A 21,727-nucleotide genomic window follows, 5' to 3' on the forward strand; every position below is an offset into this window, starting at 1 on the left:
TGGAAAGTGTAGTCATAGTATTAAATGCTGGTTTCACTATACGGGAAGTTCCTCTCACATTTCACACAAAGGATCATAGGAACCAGGTGGATACGGTATCTGGACAATTATCGAGACCCAGACGATTTTATTTTGTGCAACTTGGGATAAAATTTAGCAAATTCACCACGCAATTTTGTTAAGTAGAATTGGACAGACATAAATGGCCATATAACTAGATTTCCTCGCACTTCAGTAAAGAAAAATTAATGCTCCAACGAAGAAAAAGTATCATTTCTAACAAGATGGGAGAAACTCTCAGTGAGTGTTCTGAACTTCTGTACCCTCTGGTATTCTGCACAGATCTTCAGAAAGTAATATGCTTCATGGTTAGTGTTCACACTAGGACATCACATGGGGAACTGAAAGAAGGGGGGTAATTAATACAAACGAATGGCTTTTGACACCATCACGAATGTAATTATGAACAGCGCAACCAGACCGACATACTAATCGTCAATGCTGATGAATTTTAACCAGCTTCCTGCTTATTATTTTGCACTTGTGCTACAAATAATGATGAAAAGAAGTAACGCGTTTTCTCAGGAGGGCAGTAAGACACACTCGCCTGCTCGCTCCAGTTAACACCCTTCCCCCTTTGGGTGATTGACAACTGCGCAGTCATCGGTGATGGTGACAACCCGCAGTCGTCGTCGCCGTTTTTTTGTACGGCCTCATCCCTCAGCGAATCTCGACGTTGACGCTCGGCGAGGTGACAGGAAATAGATGTTGCGCCGCCTTAACGGCACTTTTATCGGGCAGCTGCGTCTCTGACAAGAACCCGCGCTGACAGATGAACCTAGAGGCCGTGTATATTTTCGCTCACTTGCACAAAAAAGACCGGCAGCAATCAATTGGGGAATCCATCCATGTTGGATTGACGGCACCGTGGAAAAATGTCTTTGTAAAAAGACAACAATCTAACAAATTGGATACAATTGAGTAGAAAATTGGACAAATGCATCATATTTTGCCATCAGAGCACCATATTTTGCCATTATTTCTACATGTCAAGAGGTTAGTCAGTTTATAAGAATAACCGGGATTAGATTTGCGAAACGCAAAACAACAATGCAGGCCAATTTAAAACAGACATAAAACTGAAAATTGACATTTCTTGTAAATCTAAAACACAAAAAAGGCCACCTTCCTTTGTAAAAGACCCAGTATTAAAACTTAGTAGGATTTTGTGCAAAAAATAATAATGCACTATAAGTGGGTCTTTATTAAAAATGTATTTTACCAATTAAAGAAAACAACGTTTTAAATTAAATGAAATAGTAAGCGGTAGTATTTTAAAAGATTTTTAAAATATGTTTTTTAATACACTTTTTTCTGTAACCCCCAAATTGCTGTTTGCTATAAATTACACTGCTGTCTTTTTTGTGGAAAATCTTAATTTTTTTCGATCAAGGTATCTCTTGATTTAATAAGTACCAATAAGTACCAAAATAAGCCTAACTTGACACCCCCCCACACCTACCCACACACACACACACACACACACACCACGCACCACACACACACACACACACACGCACGCACGCACGCACGCACGCACGCACAGTTTTAGATGTTTGGGGATGTTTTATTTTACCATAAATTCTAAGAAACCAGGGATGGGTTTAGTATTTTTACGACATTCAAAACGACTGTGTTTTAATTATATTCAAACATCTTGATATCTTAATTATATCAACTATAACTAACAAAAAATAATTAAGAGAATACAGATTAGAACTGAATATTGTTTAAAAATAATGTAACGCCCAACTATAGAAAGAGTGAAATACAGTTCCTTTACTAATACCCATGTACACTGCATAGTGTTATTTTTGTACAAAATTATACATCTGCGCACAAAAATTTAAATATTTTATATTTTGACTTCTAATTTCAAAATGAATTTTAGGACTTTCCATGACATAATTTTAACATTTATGAATAGCTTATATGTATAAAAAAAATGTGTTTGAGTTCCTTTACTAATACACTATGCAGTGTACATGGGTTATTTTTGTACAGAATTATACATCTGCGCACACAAATTAAAATATTTTATATTTTGACTTCTAATTTAAAAATTAATTTTAGGGATTTCCATGCCAATTTTAACATTTATGAATGGCTTATATGTATAATAAAAATTGTTCTGTGTTTGATTTCATAGTCTTTTCAGATCAATACATTTTAAATAACGTTAATGAGCTACAGAAGAAAAGAGCCTATCTACTAGCTTTTCACTCAACATCCTTTCCCAATCCATCCAGCAGTCATAAGAAGATACATTTCATCCATTTTCTGTACCACTTGTCCCCATGGGGGTCGCGGGCATACTGGAGCCTATCCCAGCAGTCATCGAGCAGTCGGCGGGAGACACCCTGAATCGATTGCCACCCAATCGCAGAGTATTAAATAATATTATACTAATATTAAAATAGCTATTAAACTGAAAATATTTGCAATAAATAGTCATCGATGCTATGGGTGAAGATTTTAAGGCATAAAAAGCAAATACTTGAGTCAGGAAAAAAGTGGTTTTTTTCCCATTAAGATGTAAATTTATACGGCAAGACACACCGAATTCTAATCAGATCATCCTCTCTGTGGCTGAGGGCAACGACATGGATAGGAGAAATTGTTCTGCTATCGTGTTAGCACTGTTTGTAGCTCACGCTACGCCGCCACTGCCTGTCGTTACAGAATTTCAGCGAGTTGTCAGAGACCTTTGCAGCACACATATCGGAATAGAACAAGAATCCAAGACACTGTTTTTCAACATTCATGACCTAATCCAACCTCGCCAAGCACTTGCAACTCGGGTCAATTCTGTGATGTACTAAAAAATGACAGCAATAAGAAAATACCTTCCTTCGACTGAGAAAATAACTATTAGAAATTAGTCATTTATATAAAAAAATTACATATATTACGCTTTTTCCAGCAATCCAAAATATTTTATACTAGTGCATTTATTTATTTATTTACATACTCATTTCAGTCTTACAAAATTTTGATACTTAATTTTTTGGTTCATAACTTCACACAGAAATTTAATTAAAATACAAAACCTGACAAATTTTAGTTGTCTGAAGTGCATTTTTCACAATATAAAATAATAGTGTGGAAAATGGATGTTATGCATTTAATGCATTTTAAAGTACCCCTCAAAAAATGTGTTTTCCCTCACGACACAGATTCTTGACCAGTTGATCCTGTGTTCACACGTTTTTAAAAAACAAATTTGGAAATATCCCCTTTCTGGGGAATGTTTTTCAAATTAAAATCAAGCCATTAGAAAATACAAAGCCTCCAGAATAGAAAGCAGAATCCATCCCCCATTTCTCAAAATTTCCAACCAAATCTTACCTCACCAAGCAATACTCGTTAACACTGTGGCACGCAATAAATAACAGTAAAATACCGGCATCACTATATTTGTCTATTAGCACGTGATGAAAGCATCCTGGGATTCGGTTTTGAGATCCCAGATGGTCTGACTTGTCCATAAAAACATCAACAATTTGATGTTATTTATTCTCTCCCTGTCATGGTTGAGTCATAAACACAGGGAGTGGTGGATGGTTGCATGTGTGTGGGTGGGGCGCGCTGGAATCAGACGGCCGATTCTCATCGTCACAAGGAGGGAAAGTGAGACAGGAGTTTGACAGATGGCGTGTCACCTCGCGTCAGCGTGATATCCCGCCTTTGTGGTTTTTCTAATGTTAGCGCAGCAAGTTGGCGCGAGAAACAAAGTAAGCCATGGAGAGGCGTGCTCTCACAAACATGTTGATGACTTGGGGGGTGTTGCGTTGCACTTTTTCTCATTTTCTGAAGTGATTTAAAAACTGTTCATAGCGCACACTGAAGTTTTAGAAAGAAAATAGAAAATACGAAGTTCTAAGGTGCCTTAAGATGCGTGTTTGATTGTAACTGTAATGTTTAATTTGTTCCAAGCTCACAACTCAAATCAGCCATGAGTAAAAAAATTATGTATTGTGTTTTTAGTGACAACAATAATACTATAACACAGTAATTTATTACAACGTACAATAATGACATCATTAGATAAAATTCAAAATAATTCCATATTTTTTCTAAACATTGGCATTAACTGAATGGCTATTATGTTGCTGCCCACGTTATCCACCTGGGATCGGTATAAGACGGATATACTATACATGTACAATATATCAACATCTCAGATCATCTCAAACCCTCTCAGCTCCTCACAGAGGATGAACAATATATGACAAAGTGCTGTTGGGCCTTGTTGGCCCATTCTCCACTGACAAATCTTTCCGGCTCTACCCTTCTCTACTAGCTTTTACAGATGATTTAACAACTGAATCAATGCGTCAGAATGCCACAAAGACTCTGTAACATCCACAAACAACCCAGGTTAACCTTATCTTCTGAATTAGTGAACAGTGAACTCTGGTAATGCAGATGTAACAGTACGTATAGCAATATTTTTTGACAGATTTTAACCTTGTCCATTTTTTGCACCCACCCGAGCTATAGAAATTCAGTTACTGCCCTACCTGTGCCGAATGAGGAACAGTCTTTTCACACCTCATTAAGATTCAAGTCAAGCGAGCGGTGGCCATGTTTCTGTTTTGTGCACTTGTGCATGTTTTATGGGGGGGTGCAATATTGATTGTGAAGTTTTCACAAACTAAAAGGTCCACCAGATTAACATTTATATCACAACACAGGCACCGCAAGTGGCATAATGGAGTATTAGTACATTAAAAATGCATAGAGGTGTTGGCGGCACTCGGGAGGTGACAGGTTTTGTACAGTAATAACTCTGTCGTTGCGTGGCACCCGGTGTTAAACCTTGAGCCACTACACTTTTCAGTAGCTTCCCACAAAACAAACTTCAATTCATATCATGTCAAGCACAATGTGATGCATGCAAATCTTTTATTAAAACTGTAACGCACAGTGTTAGTCTCATATCTCATCACTTATTATTTGCCACTTAAGGTCAATTATTATTAACATATGATTTTAAAGAGTTTAAACAACTTGTCACAAAATAGCTTTGATTACTCTTTTTCGTGGAAACCCTGCAAAATGATCACACAGAACTCAGCTGAGTCGGAAAATTATATTACTAAACAAGGGTGTTGTTTCTGACCAAAAAAAGGCATAATGCGCCCCCTTTAACATTAAAATGCAAAAGGGACATGTAAAACGTTAATGTCTTGTATAGAGATAGAGCGAGACCACGTTCATGGGAGGGGATATGTTTTAGACCCACTTGCAACAATTGAAAAGCCACAATAATGAAAAGCAATGTTCTCATAGTTTTATCATTCCTGTGCCCTTTAAACACATTAACTGTTCATTTCGTAAAACACATTGTAAACGCATTTCAACAAAAAAAATAAAAATACTGCTGAGTAACATGAAACAAAAATACTATGTCTAGGTTGCACCAACAAGGTTTAATCTAACATTAGTTTTACTCAGCGTTTGGTAAACCCAAGTTTAAAATGCGTTAACCTGGTTTTAAAATTAAGCAGAGCTCTTTAGCACCGTCTAAAATCAATCCCCGTTTAATAAAACTCAATTTGACTGAATTTAAATTGAGTTCAACACAATTTATGAGGATGATTGTGGATAGCGAAATTAAAATTTATAATTAATGATGCAGTTAATGGAACATCACACTCACTGAGTGGCGGAGGGTTGGTTTGTGAGTGTGTATGCATGGAGTGAATGTTGCTTTTTCGGTAGGGTTCATTCAGGGTTGCAAAGACTTTTGCCAGACACTTGCAAAATTGTCTTGTCGCTGTCAAATATTAGAGCCCTGATGACGGAGAGGCGTTCGCTGCATGCGCACACACACTGACCTTTGCCGCTCAGTGAGATATGGGGTTACATCGCAGCTAGCTAGCAAAAACGTTTGCCTGACATTACCTATTAACTCCTTCGGCTACGTTATAACGGTTTGGCAGAGGATCTTAAACTTTTCCTCCTTTGACAACAACTTGCTGACCAAATTAATGGAGCAGATAGAAGACAAGAAAATGACAACAGCACAGTGAAAAGAAAGTTACTGTTTGACAGTAACTGCCTGCAGTTACACTAGATCAACCAGAGTCAAAGACAAAAGAAATGTTGCTCAATAAAAGCTTTCTGGAAAAACAAAAGGTGTAGTTGTAGCATAGTGGGTACAGCTGCATTTATGTCACTGCTATATTTGATAGTTGATACGATCTTCCGTTCGGTTCCAAAACCGTTTCCTTAATAAACCGGTATTCCAACAAAAATCCCTTTTCATCATAAAATGTAAGAAAATTTTGCTTGTCTATCAATTGTATTTGAGATACGTCTTTGAGCTATACACCTAAAAAAATCCAGGTATTGTCGAAGTTAAAACTGTCAGTTTAAAATTAATTAAGCTCCTAAGTGTGCTCATTGTGTTTGTGATTTTTACTGTTCTCCCAGCATCCACTAAACAATAAGTAAATCTGTGACGGTATTTGGCTTATTACAGTTTTCTTTACTTGACTTTGAGTTTGATACTTTATTACAAACTCAACTTTTTTTGATATTTTAGAATGAGGCTTAATGTCCTCAACAGTAAATACAAACATTTAGCTGCGATGTGAAGTTTCAATTATCTTCTGCATTGCAACAAAATCTGAGTGATGCACAGTCTCAGACAGTGTTAGGTTCATGTATGTAGCAAATAATGTCCTTACTCTGGGAGGGTCAAATGTCTCTTAAAATTCATTCCAGCTCATTTAACATCCGTCGTTTTGTTTTGATGAAAAGTATGAATAGCACAGACTGGCCCACCGTGAAGCCTTGAAACTTGAAAACAAATCTAAAACTTGCCATTTTAGTGATTCATTTCTCGGAGAAAAAGGAAAGTAAAATGAAGGCAGCAGCAATATTTCTATTGATCTTTCACCTTTTCAATAATAACGATGTGAGAATAGACTTTGGTTCATTCTTTTGAATAAGCATGCTGAGGGTGAAAATGTAACTTTCAATTTATGTTCAGCATTCTCCACTGAGGGACCTGTAGTCTCCAAACAGGAGGTGATTCCAAAGAGTGGGGCCACGCGCTCTGAGCTTTCGCTTAGTCCCTGGTACCGCTAATAGTGTCTGGTCCGCTGAACTAAGGTAGATGCTGGGCAGGTGCGTCAGGTTGAAGGAGCGGTAAGGTGGGGTAAGACAATTTCAAGATTTTAAAACATATAACACAATGTTAAAAAGACCTCTCAAATGTACAGGGAGCCAGTCAAGCGATGCCAGAGTAAAAGTTATGGGCTCATTTTGGACTAACTGGAGACGCTTGATGGAGGACTGTCTGACTCCAAAATAAAGGGCATTATAATTATCCAGTCGAGATGTGAGGAAGGCATGAATTACTGTTTGAAGATTCCCTTGAGAAAGGAGGTTTTAACTTAGCCAGCTGACTAAGATGAAAAAAGCTGGATATCACAACAGGACCAATTTGCCGGTCCAATTTAAAATCACTTCCAATCCAATTCAAGAACTAAGTTTGAGAATGTTTGTTTTAGCTAAGGCGCCAGGGGGCTCAAGTCAACAGGAACCTTAACTTCTGTTTTCTTGATCAAGGCCATGTTTCTTGAGCACGGGTTGCACTACAGCATGTTTAAATTGTTAGGGAACTATAATAAAAGACAGACTTCTGTTGATAATGGCCAAGACAGATTTACCATTACTTGGGAGAGTCTTCTGCGAAAAATGCGGGGGAATAGGGACATGAGGGGAGCCAGATGGCTTTTTCTGGCAAACCAGATTCTCTAAAAACTTCAAGGAAACAGCTTTGAATGAATTTAACACAGCTGAACACGGGACATGAACTGAGGGATCAAATGTTTGACACGAGTCCAAGCTGTAGAAACCTAAACAATAATAAATGTCGGAATTTGTTAAAGAAGTTGCTATGATTCATTATTTTTACTATAAATCATTCATTTTTATGATTAGACTCATGCGTTTTTTTAAACAATAACATTTTTCCAGTCACTTTCATGTTCTGGTTTAGTTCTCGGAATAATTCGCCAGGGGATTTCCTCTAATAAATTATTGTGCTGCATATTATTAGATTTTAATTGGTCCCAAATTATAATTATAGATTCATTTCTCCGATTAACGGGTCAATATTTGATATCATTATTACAGGTAAAGTTTAATAAAAATTGTATTAGGTGACTTTTGGGGAGAGGAGACAGGGTGTGCAACCGTACCATGCTGAAGTTGTCAAGAGATGAACATGATTGCGACTGAAATATGGACTGCATTTCTGAATAAACGAGCCTGAACGGCCACTTGCGCAAGCTGCCGCATGCAGATTGGGTTAATGGCAACCTTTTTTGAATGGCTCATTTCGCTGGGCTGCTTCATTAAATAGTCAAAGTCAAAAGACAAGTGATGCCCAGCACAATAGAGGTTTGATTTTTTTTTTTTTTTTTAAATCACATTTTGTCCAATGTTTAAAGTCTAGACGTTGGAAAAATGACTAGAGGGTTCAAATGATTGCATCTCTGGTTTGGTCTCATAGACTGTACATCTGTTTAAGTCTGACATTTCTCATCATTAAGAGGGTTTTTGTGTCATCCTTTTATGAAATAAAGGCTCATAATGCCATTAATAAAAGTACATATTTTAAACACTTGGCTGTGCTACACTGCAAAAATAACAACAAGGGCGAGAAGGATCTATTGAATGAACGAGCAAATAAATCTACTAATAAACACCTAAACTAACAAATGAATAAGAGAGCAGACAGCAGAACAATAAGGAAAACAACAAAATTCAAGAAGGTGAACTACACCGGGCCATGAATAAAAGAAATTAAAAGAGTTAACTAAAATGAAGGAGCTCACAATGTATGTATTGAGTTTCACAGTTTGCTGTTGATAAATTAGTGGTTAAGTATATTTAAGTCGGAAATTTCTTTTGACTTGGCGCGTGTTCCAATTGGTAGTTGGTAACAGTTTTTTTTACTGCTGTAGTTGCTCACATTTTGACACTGTTCTGTTTCGGAAGCTGGATAAAGTTCAGTGCCCACAACAGAGGCCTGGGAGCTTGAGGGTATGCCAATGTCTGCCCAATGGTAGCATGGATTGCAGATCCTGTTTAGGAGAGAAATACAACCATACCTATTCTATTCTATAGACCACGGGTGTCCAAACTTTTTCAATGAGGGGCACATGTATAAACATGTAGGACGGGGTGGGCCACTTACTAGAAATTAGGTATATAGCCTTAACTTTAGTGTATTAAAGTTAGAAAGATCAACTAAAAGTGGTCAAATATGTGATATTGTTGAATATAATTCAACATTGCATTCATCAGAGCGCTCCATAAATGGACCTTTATTTCTTTGTTAAAAAAGAAATTGGTAGCTTATTCTCAGAACAGCATCCTCAGATTTTTTCTTAGACATAAGATTTACAGTGCAGTGATCCCTCGCCACTTCATCTATTGCGGATTCGCTATTTCACGGTTTTTAAGTGACGGGAGAACGACGTTTAAATACACGCTGATTGCTCATGCTACGTCTCCGCTCCGCTCTCGCCCTGCTGGCCGGCTGGCGCGCTCCCTGCGCTAGTCCTCGGGGGTGCGGGTTGCCAATGCGGAACTGCGCGTGGTTATCAGCATTGATCACCGCCACCTGACTGAGGACAAGCGCAGGAAGCGCGGAAGTCATGGCAGCCGTGCGCAAGGGAACCGCAAGGGGGAGGAGATGTCAGAAGACATGACAGCGTATTATGTATTTGTTCTTTTATTTACTGTAAAGCTAAAATACATGCACAGAACAATGTGGGAACGGTTACAAAGGGAATGGGAAAGGTTTATGTTGCATAAAAGTATTGGAGAGGGTTTACAAAGCCTTAATATTGTGTACTGGACCACAGTGCCAAGGAAGCTTCACGCGCAACAGTGACTCACTTTGGTTTTGCTATGCATGATGTCCCCCGGTTTAATGTTGTGTGTAAATCCTGAAGGTGAACACTTTGCATTGGTTGTTAAGGTAAACCACACTTCAAATTAACTTGCAATACATCCATGCTCTCTAGCGGGCAACAAGAAACACTACGTATTGGAAATTTCAATACAATGGTATTCAAATTGATAAATCATGCCTATACCTATAGGTATTAGCCTTAGCATCATACCTATTAATATTCATTTGAAACGGTCATCAACATTAACAATGCACTCAGTGGGAACAGTGATGCACACTTTCTAACTTTTGCGTCTTTGGTTCGGTCATGTTTCGTATCTTGAGGTACACTTCCTTTTTGGTGGTGCAACTGCCTTGATTAACAGTAGTTGAACAGTGCTCCCTGTGGTGTCAAAATTAAAAAGTGCATACACTCAGGCAAGAGTTGAAGTGCAGGCCATATTCTGTTCTATTTATAAAATGTCTTACAGCCAATTAAAAATGGACAGCGGGCCACAATTTGTCAGCGTGTCGTAGTTTGGACACCCTTGCTATAGACAACTGAGAATTCAATTTAGCTAACATGCATTTTTTTTTTCTTTTTAGCAATGTAGGAGTCAGCCGGAAGACAGAGAGTAACAATGTTAAAATTAATTTAAAAAAATATATATAAATTAGCATCACTCACAATTTGCCCAAATGCAGTGTCTCGGGTTTCCACCGTGATCGCATTTGCACTTCAAACCATCTCATCAAGCGCGGTTGCCTTGTGCGCGCCTCCTCAACCTTGCAACAATTTGCACTCTCCCCTTACCCCCCAAACTCCCCCAACTCAAAGCCATCTTTGATTACACGCTCACCGTGGGGTGAACTTCATCCAACTTCTCTCCTTAATGCGGAGAAAACAACCAGATGATGCCATCAGAAGGACATCCTCATTTGTTTCTCCCACCAACCAGTTGGAAATCAGCTGTGAAGCCCCGCCAATTGCAACTGCCAATAATCATCAAATTTCCAACTTACCCATCTCGATGTCAGACTTGTTGTCCATTTCTGTGTCGGTCAGGGTGAGATCAGAGTTGGAACGACTGGAGAGGCAGGAGTTGGGGCCCACCTTGCCCCAGAGGGTAATGGTGCGTTCCGGGGATTGGGGTTCACGTAGCTCCGAGGTGACGGCGGGCCTCCGGGCGTAGGTCCCGAGAGGGTGCGACAGGCCCGTCTCAGGGCACAGCGCCATGCCTCGGCGAGGCTGGCAAATGCCAAGCTGCCTCAGAGAGAACGTCTGCCCTACGGAAGGGAAGCGATAAAAGTTAACAAAGCGAGCAAAAAACAAGCCTAACGACCGAGAGATGGGCACACTAATGTGGTGGAAGGTGAGGGGGAAAATGGCGGATGGCGAGAGAGGGGACACAGGGGGGGTGTTAAAACACCAGAGGAAGAACGAGTCAACCGACTCTCAAAGCAGCTCCAACTTGAATGCCTTTTTCAAAATGTTCAAGCTGCAGTTTTATATTTAAACCTCGTGGAAAATCAACGTTAATCATAGACATGGGGGGGGGGGATTTCCATTGACAACACGATGAAAGCGCTTGCTCTTATGCTCTACGTAGAGCTTAAAACATACTGAAACTAAATGCCCCTCAAATCCCAAATTTTAATATCAAAAGTTCAAATACCAAAATGGTTTAGAGTCCCGTAAATAAGCATTTTTTTCTTCTTGTTTTGAGTCACCGCCCATAAGTATTAATAGAATTGTTTATTCTCTTATTTTGTGTTTTTGAAAATATATTCAAGGTATTAATTTTTACCATTCTTTACCAGTTTTATTTGTGATGTATTGAGCAGTACAAAGCCCCAAAATTGATCTATTAATTTATTTTAATTACTTCATTGTTACTATTTCTATTTATGTGTTATATGCATCATTTAATTTTATTATTTATCTAGATCACTTCATTATAAATAGTCTTGAATATGTAATGCCCCAAATTGTATTGAATTTATCTGTGTACCTTTATTGTGTTTCTTAGTCAAGTTAAATGTATTTACTATACGTATTGTTTACTTTTTCTTTTAATTTAATTTAATAATATCTATAATTTTATTTAATGATACAATATCCAAAATGTCCATTTAAATATACTTATTTTTACTTATTTTATGTAACGGCAATGCCCCAAAATGCTCATTTTTTGATACAATATCCAAAATGTCCATTTAAATATACTTGTTATTTTTACTTTGTTATTTTATGTAACTGCAATGGCCCAAAATGCTCATTTTTTGTTGCATTTATTTGTACTATTTGATTTCATTCACTTTTGGTAATGAATTTATTATTGTCTTCCTAGCTTTCTACCAGCGAGCATGACAGCTGTTGTCAATGTCAATGACAAACAAAGCATACGATACAATGAGCCACATGCTGCTTTACTTTAGTCAAAACACAAAAATATATATCCATTTATTTCCATTATCATTGTGTTAATGATTGTGTTTTTATTTTTCATGAATCCAAAATGTGATATAGAAAGAACACCAAAAAACATGTTTCCAGTAATGCTCATTTCTATGTTACAATAATTTAACGTATACCAATACTTCTTAGAGTGTTTTCTGTAGGACTGATGAAAGCTCTTTCATGGTCAGCCTTATGAATTTGAAAGCGTGTGAGATCAGTTCACGCGTACTGTATTTAAATGTCAACACGTACATTTGTGAAGCGAGATCATGTGTGCTGAGCAGAATTTGAAAACACATGAAATCTGGCATTTGATATGAGATGAAGGAAGCTGGACATATAGAACAAAATAAAGAAAAATAACTTGACCGCTTCGCATTCTAAAACGGTCATTTACCAGTGGGATACTATGTATAATGTATTGCATTATTTTCTTTCTAATTGCAACCTTGTGAGCGGGAGGACAGCCTCACAATAAAATGAACGGTCTGAACCTTGTTTAATTACAGAAATTAGGCCGGCAGCCTGAAAGTATATAAAAAAAAAAGACAATGGAAACACATTTTTCCTCAATTTCCTTCCACACGCAATGACTGGGGGAAAAAAAATTGCTAATTTAATGTTGCCTATCTTTATCGGATTCCAATTTAGTGGCAAGCACACAATCTCTAATCCTCTAGGAAGAGGTTATTCTTAAGAACTGAAAATGGTTCAAAGGACCCTAAAATGGCTGCTTTGAGCTAAAATGGCAGCCTACTTACAATTTTCCGGCATGGCGTCTTGACACTTTTCTGAGGGAACCCCTCATGGTGGACGACTTCTTATTTATCCTTTAATTTCAGTGAGTTTTTACAAGGGTAGAGGCAAGATAAGGGTCATAAATTAGGGTTTCAAGTTAGGGTTGGGAATTTAAGCAAATCTTAAGGCTTTAAAAGTAGCTTTTCAATGAAAGATACAAGTCAGCGTTTCATGCCTGCAGGGTTAGGCTTTCAAGATAGGGTTTTAAGACAGTGTGAGGGTTCCATGACAGAGATATGTCAATAAGTCAGAATTACTATTTGAAAGTAGGGTTTCGAAGACAAGGTAAGGTTTTTAAGTAGTGAAGATTTCAAGACTGGGTTGGTGTTTCACAGTCAGGTTTAAAGTTAGGTTTATGGTTTCAAGGTGGAGTTTTAAGTCATAACTTCAAGGGTAGGTTTCAAGGAAGGATAGGGCTTTTGTCAGGAATGATTTGAGCCAGGTTGACCAAACGCAGCTTGAACCAGGATTTATTGAAGGGAAAGGGAGTTGGAAGGGAGGGAGGTGGGGAACCGAAGACTGTGTGGCTGAGGGAAGTTGCCGGCCGAGCGTGCTCTGGCACGGGCATGACAGCTTTAGGTTACGGTTCCAAGACAGGGTTCGAGTTTTAAGCCTGGGTTAGGGTTTTATAGTAGTTTTCATAAAGGCTTATAAAGTAAAGGCTTTCAAAGTAGTCTTGCAAGTTAATGTTTGAAGTTAGGGTTTCAATTATGATAAAGGATGCTTGCAAGGCAGGATATATAAAAGCGCTGATAAACATTCAATGCATGAAAAATGTGTGCATGCATGAGTGGGGGTGGGAGTTATGAGGCACCCCGAGAAACAAACATGATTATTTCAAAATATTGGAAAACAAATTGAAAAGAAATATATGCTGAGAAACCCTATATTATTAAAGAAACCCCTGGAGTGAACGTGATTGTGTTTGCTTTAATGTCTTATTTTGCAGAGTCAATCAATGGCGTTATTGATCATTTGGTAAATTGTGACATTACAATTGACATTTCATGCTGTTTTTGCATGAAAAAAGAATTTGCCAATCCCATCTATAAAGTATAAAGTATACGTAGTTTTAAATTAGACTTCTGGTTTTAAAGTAGAGTTTTAAGACTGCTGGAGGCTTTCAAAGTAGTCTTCCAAGCCAAGGTTAAGATTTGAAGTTAGGGTTCCAAGCACAATAAAAGATCATGATACCCGTGTGCTTCTGACCTGGCCTGCTGTACTCGGCGCGCTCCTGTCGCGCCGTCTCCTTGACCCGGCCCCCGAAGAGCATGTGTGCCGGGTCATGCTCAAAGGCCTGGAGCGTCTCGCTGGAGCTGTACGACTTTTGGGTGGGTACGCGACAGGATGGCGCAGTGACGTCTCGGGCAGCGTCCTCACGTTCCGAGGCGTAACGGCACTCACGTTCGATTTCTCCGCCTCGCTCGCGATGCTCTCGCTGGCTCTTGGAGAGCGAGCAGAAAGGCCGCTGCTCCCTCACCCGTTCCATGCTGCCCGCATACCTTCACTTACTGCTCACTTTTCAGCAATTTTGTTACCCAGGCTCCTCCTAATAGTCTTCGCTCTGCCCCACCTTCTCACTCCATTTGGTCCACCTACAGGGGGAATGAAAGAAGGGAAGCAAGCAATAAGGTAGGCTTATCGAAACTGCATTCCAATTCGTAAAACTTCTTTCACACTGATTGTTGTGCTCAGTGTAAACAAAGTCTAATTGAGACAAATACTTAAAACACGCATACTGTGTGGTGCTGAAATGTGAAGGTACAGTGTTTTACATTTTGTTTTTCACAATTTCAGTTTTCCTGACTTTTTTAAAATGGTTCCACAGTCTGGCACAAGTCGCTGCTCCCTACTATACAAAAAGTTGAACACCTGCCATGTCAGCCGTGATATGACACAATTGTGCAGTGCAGTTAGCTAGCTACACAGGAACTTGACGGACGAGGCATGAAACTCTCACTTCTCCACCTTGACATACACAGCACTACCCGGACGTGGTTGGCACGGTCCGTGAGCGAACGAGAGAATATCAGAATGTCGTCAAGGTACACGAACACAAAATTATTCAACATGTCCTGAAGCACATCATTCGCCAACGCCTGAAAGACGGCGGGAGCATTGGTGAGGCCGAATGGTACCACCAGGTACTCATTATGTCCACTGGGGGTGTTAAACGCTGTCTTCCACTCGTCTCCCTTCCTGATGCGCACCAGATGATGCATGTTTCGAAGCTCCAGCTTTGTGAAGACAGTGGCCCCTTGAAGGCTCTCGAATGCCGAAAAGACAAGGGGCAGCGGTTCTTGACGGTGATCTTATTGAGGCCATGGTAGTCAATGCAGGGGTGGAGCAAGTCATCCTTCTTCCCGACGAAGAAAACCCTGCACCGGTGGGCGAGGAAGATTGAATGATTCCAGCCACGACTGAGTCCTGAATGTATTCTTCCATAACTTTGCGCTCTGGGTTGGACAGCGAGTAGAGTCAACCTTTCGGCGGAAATGTGCTCGTCAGGACTTTGATGGCACAATCATATGAAGGGAGAAGGGCTTTGCCCTTACTGAAGACCTCCTTGAGGCTGTGATAACAGGCTGGCACATTGGAGATGTCGATGGGTGAATTGGTGGAGGGACTTCGGAGGGGAATGGAGGGCGCAACTGCGAGGGGGCGGAAGTAACCTTTGTTCTTGTTCACGTTTAGTCTGGATTCTTCTGTCCACGCAGGCTGCAAGGTCCATGGAGGGAGTCCTCAAGAGTCCGGGTAATGATCGTAAGGGACCATCTCATCCTTGATGTACTCTGCCAACCCGTTGAGGAACATGCCCACCAAAGAGGCAGAATTCTACTCGCTCCGACCGGCCACTGTCTTAAACTTGATAGCATATTCAGCCACTGACCTGTTGCCTCCTGGGACGCGTCCTCTGAAATGGAGCCCAAGTTGAACAGGCGGAGGAGCTTGCGAGCGAAGGCGTCGAACGACATGCAGGCAGGAGAGCGCCAGTCGTTCTCAGCGGTGCCCCATAGGCGCGCTGTGCCCATCATGCGTGTGAGTGCATACGCTACTTTGGCTTGTCCAGTTCCGAAAGTCTGCAGTTGCAGGTCAAACAAAATTCAGCCATCAGAGAGGAAGGCTCGGACATTTATAGGGTCTCCGTCGAAACGCTCTGGGTTCCTGATCTTGGGTTTGGGAAGGTCCACGGGTCGACGAACGTTAGCCACATGAGACTCTAGCGTCACGGGAGGTGTCTCACCCTGTGTGGTCCAGTTGGAAGCGGTAAGTGCTTGGAGGCTCTGGGCAATTTTCTGTTGCTGTTGCTGAAACTGCTGTTGTTGCTGCTGGAGCTGTTGCTGCTGGAGTTGGCCTGCTTGGACAAGAGAACTGATATTGGCCGAAAGGCGGCTGACGGTGCCTTTGGTTCGTCCCAGCCGGGACAATGCCGTTTGCTCGTGCACTTGCTGCGTGGTTGTGGTTAGTCTGTTATGAGTGAGGGTGGCGGCGCCCCTGCTGATCAACATTCACCGAGTGACCGACGGGCAGATGAGAGAAATCAACCTGGTGGAAAAAGTAACAGAGCGAGCAAAAAGCGCAGCAGGGAGTAGTGCATAATCATGATCTGGGGCACGCAGAAGGTCAGGGCAGGCAGAGCGTGGTCAAAAATGGGCGAATGTTCAGGGCAGGCAACACGCAGGGCTAGGTGGGTCGGTACATGGGCAGAATTGGCAACGGGAGTCAGACGGGAGAAACGCATGCATCACAGACAGATTGACAATGAACAGCTGGGAGTGCTGGGTTTAAGTAGGGTCGACTAACAAGCCAGGACAGATGCGGGTGATTACTTGATTGTGTGGGTGTGGCTGTGAACACCTGACATCAATTGAAATAGGGCTAACAGGGCTGGATAAAAAAACATGCCCGTAAAAGTCACTGAGACGCGGCGGTAACAAAGCAGCAACACGGTAGCTCAGCACTAACAGGGCTGGTTAACAAAATACCAGTAAAAGTCACTGACAGCCGTCTTCATCTTCCTCCTGTGCACTGAAACCATCGAAGTATCAAGCATTCCGATTGATACTTCGCCACACACTTTCTCAGTCTCTCTTTCGTTGTCGCATTATGTATTTCTTCTAGCATTTTCCATGATGAGCGTCTGTTCATGCTAATTTTATTCATGCACAAAGAGCTAAATTACATTAAACTAGCGAGCTACACGTATAGCTCCAGAGTAGATGTGACCAGGAAATAAATAAAGAAAAGGGTGACGCAACAAGATGTCATCAACAATAGCCCAATGGCCCCTAGAAACCTCTACAATGCATGAGCAGCTGAAGTTCCTACGTTAAGAGTCAAATCGACTGCCTTTAACCTAAAAGCGGCATCATATGCATTTCTTTTGTCCCCCTTAATGAGGGTTTGTGTATAAAAGCTTCCTTTCTTCAGTAATGTCCGTCTTGATCTCGTTCTGTCTCTTTTTTGTGTGAATTATACGGCACTATTTGCCTGGCGGATAGACATGCGATCAACACACAACTCTTCTTCCCAGTGACCGTGTCACATATCCCTCCCCCCAGCACAGCGGTGCCGCACAACAGCGGTCCACAGCCTTTTTACGAGTGTATAAAAGTGATCAAGTCATCACAAAAAGCACGAAAGGTCCATAGATTCGCCGCACCGGACGACAAGCCACAGGGTTCAAAACTTGAGCAAAAAGTAGCGTCTTATAGTCCAGAAATTACAGTAGTTGGGTTTATGTCAAATTAAGAAAAATCTTAAAATCTTTAAATTTTACAAAAGCGAGGCAGACAAAAGAAAAAACTTCTGAAATCTCAAACAAAAGATTGAATGAGCATGTGACTAATCCATGTTTTATGAAAGAAAAAAAAAACTTGGTTGGAATGCGAAGCCCGAGTGTGTCAGGACTGTTTTATTACCGTCTTCACACTCATACACACTTTCATTTCTCCCTTGGCTGCGCTATGAGAGCGGGCTATGGACTCCCATTTTGACACCCCCACCCTCTCCGAATGAGCTGTACTTGGTTTCACGTCAAGCATGGACGCCTCCCAATGACACCGCGGGAGCTCGGACCACTCTGGCGGCAACATACGCCCCTGGGAGACCGCCGGAAAAATGCAGTGACACGAGCAGTAGCCAAAATGAACACCATCGCCATCTTATTCCTTTTTGTATAATGCTGAGTCCTAGTGCGACACACACCCTTAAGTAGACTTATATTTGTGTTGTAACCCACAAGAAGCCCTTGAGTGACCAAGCAAGTAAAGTACACAACTACCAGCATGCTTTGCTTCACATGTACGAGTCGCGTGGGAACGCTACCCGCTGGTTTTGCTTCATTGCGAAAAGGTCACCTAAAGCTCTCGGGAGAAGACTATTGTGCGTTCGTTCGTAGTCCCCAAAAAAGAGCCCATGTACTCGTTTGACCTTAAAATAAAATACTCAAAAGATGCGACAAGTTAGAGGGAGATGGAGCATCGCTGTTGTTGCTATAGTGACAACAAAGACAAAACCGCAGCTGTTTCGCGGTGACCTCACACCACTTAAGCATAATTGCTTAAGGTTGTTAATTTGGATATATTTAGCGTGGAAGACTGATAGTTTTCTGGTAATTACTTTTTTTAATTTGTGAAATATACATGTGTTTTTGTCAGTTTTATAAAACATTAGTAGTAGTAGTATTATTAGTATTGGTATTGGTATTGGTAACCATCCATCCTATTTCTGTACCGCTTGTCCCCACGGGGGTCTCGGGCGTGCTGGAGCCCATCCCAGCAGTCATTGGGCAATAGGCGGGGGACACCCTGAACCAGTTGCCAGCCAATTGCAAGGAGTATTAGTATTATTGCCAGCCAATTGCAAGGAGTATTAGTATTATTATTCTTGTTATTTTAAATAAGGGGGATGGGAATGATAATTTTAATATTTTTTTCTTTTCTTTAAACATTTTCATATTAAAAAAGATTTTGAAATTTCAGAATTGCTTGACTGTGGCAAACGTATTTAAGGCTGTTTTAGAAAACAAACATTGCAGAAACTAAGGAAATATTTTTGTCACTGAAAGTTTTTTTTTTTTTCATTTTTGTTATTATCATATTATATTTAACGCTTGTTATTGTTTTTTTATGCCAAATGTAGTATATACGTACAGTAATTCTTTGTCAGTTTTAGAAAACTAAAAAAAATGTGGTTATGTATTCTGTTACCGGATGGTTATTTTATTTTGTGTTTTCTTCCTAAAAAGGACTAGATTTATTTTATTAAATTCATCACACCATATTCAATATTAATTAAATGATTTCAAAACGTTCATTATTATTTTACTCAGGCAAATAAATAGTTTTACTGCTTCCACCCTATTTTTCCCCTTTTCTTTTGACAGTGTAAAGATTAGTAACAGAATATTTTACCTTTCTTAAAAGTTACATTTATTATCATGCTTCACATAAAAAAAATAGGAAAGAAAAAGCCACTAATCACACCTTGTAAAATTTAATTAATTATTGGACTTCTGCAATTTTTGAAAATGTTATCACATTTTTTAGATTAATTAATTGGGTTTTTTTCAGTTTTTGAGCACAAACAAAGAGAAAAAATCTTAACAGCAACAAATGCACTTAACTAAAACTTTAATTCCTTCTTGTCTTTCTATTACATTTTTTCAACCCCTAATATTGTTTTACTTTGGTAAATGTAAATTATTATTCCCATTTTATATATATGTATTATGTTTGATGTTCCTTGAAAGATTTCTTTAAAAAATAATAAAAGTATTAAAAATAATAGTTTTGTATCATTATAAAACAACTACAAGTACGATTTTTTTTAATCATAGAGATAAGAATAATTTTAATAAATATATGAAATGATAAAAACTTATAATAAGGCCAGAACACAGTCATCATTTTTGCTTTTGTTTGTTTGTTTGTTTGTTTGTTTGTTTTAACTTGAAATTGGGTCGATTACTTTCACAACATAACACAAGTTACATATTAGAATGACAAAGATAGGTCATCCGAATAAGGTTTAGACAACAGCAGGGTTTCATATTGTCTCCAAGGGTCAACTTATGCATTATGCCATTTCAATTGGAAAAAAAACTAAATGGCCCACAAGATAAAAGTAATTTTACCCAATATGCACCGCAGACATAACGAAGCAGCCTGCAGTTAAACACAAAGTCCCTTACCATAGCTTTCAGGCTGCAAAGAAGTAAAACCTTCTTCTCATTTTCTCCAGCTGAGTATCGGCACAAATATTTTAAGAACCGGAGTAGAAAGTGATGTGCCAATGCTGTCTGATTACGTTTGAAGAATTTTGGATGTTGGATTATAAATTCTTCAGCAAAATCTGTGTTCTATTTTTCAGTCTTTCCGTTACATTCCAACACCACCACCACCACTCCATACCCCTCGTGCCTTTGATCATGCACTTGAATCGAGGCAGGCAGCCACCCGTGAAGCCACTGCGAATCAGCGGCCGAAATTAGTGTCACAGTGTGGGGGAAAGAGACAGTCGGTGATCTATGGAACACTGCACACTTCCCAATAGCTCCCATGCCAGACTTGCCAACCCCGCCACCCTCCACCCCCCAAACTCTTTTTCCTAGTCCCGACCATAAAGTATATTTAAGGGGCAACATGTCTAAGTCAATTGGCCCTTGGGGGCCACTTTGGGACTCAGCATCACAGACAAAACCTTTCAAAATGTCTTAAAAAAAATATATTGAACGCTACCATAAGGGCGCAGCTAATGCTACATGCTAGCACAGCACCTGTGCAATAACAACAATGGTAGCTACTACTTCATCCTAACACAGTGTTAAAAAAAATAATGCTAAATATAAACGAACTCAACACCAATAGTGACTGACATAATGAATTATAAATGAATACCAATAGAATTCTATCTGGACATGACCCACCCTGCAATATGATTGGCAATGCTCCATCTGGATAGGATAAGCCCTAATACTACAGCCAGACTGGAGATGCAATATCTGACTTCAGTGTGAAGCCGTTATTATGAATCCCACTAACCCGAAGCCTACCCTGATACCTAACAAACTTGATTACTTTTTCATTTTGTAAAAAGGTGATACATAATCGGAATGATCATCTAATTTCACCTCAGACTGCCATCCTTGGTCATCCTTTCTGGATGCAGCAGGAAATGATATTGCAAGGGGTGTGTCCTGCCTAGATCGCTAGTAATTAAGCTATATTAATACTAATTGTTGCAACATTAACAAGTTAATGCCACACCTATAATACGGAAACTTGCACACTGGTTAAATAGTATTTAACGGAACTGAAAACAACATAGCATCAATAATGCTAAGGATAGTCAGACAACATGTGTACAATGTTATTAACTGCAGCTGTCTTTACAATATAGCTGAAGACACAGAAGCTACTGTTCCAAGCTACAAATACACCAAGGAAGGACAATAATGCCAGTTAATGCTACAAGCTACAGTA

The 21,727-nt window shown here is 39.8% G+C and overlaps 1 protein-coding gene across 1 annotated transcript in view; it reads right to left on the reverse strand.

The window, feature by feature from the left end:
- Nucleotides 1-21,727, reverse strand: part of si:dkey-237h12.3 (teneurin-3) — a 191,712-nt gene that overhangs the window by 154,673 nt on the left and 15,312 nt on the right. Inside the window, exons 2-3 of the mRNA XM_061275285.1 lie at nt 14,451-14,836; nt 11,006-11,269 (exon numbers count right to left, since the gene is read on the reverse strand). Of these exons, the coding sequence (XP_061131269.1) occupies nt 11,006-11,269; nt 14,451-14,730 (544 nt within the window). The 5' untranslated portion in view covers nt 14,731-14,836. The remainder of the gene's footprint in view (nt 1-11,005; nt 11,270-14,450; nt 14,837-21,727) is intronic.

The sequence above is a fragment of the Syngnathus typhle genome, linkage group LG1 (assembly GCF_033458585.1).
Source record: "Syngnathus typhle isolate RoL2023-S1 ecotype Sweden linkage group LG1, RoL_Styp_1.0, whole genome shotgun sequence".
In the NCBI taxonomy this organism is placed as follows: Eukaryota; Metazoa; Chordata; class Actinopteri; order Syngnathiformes; family Syngnathidae; genus Syngnathus; species Syngnathus typhle.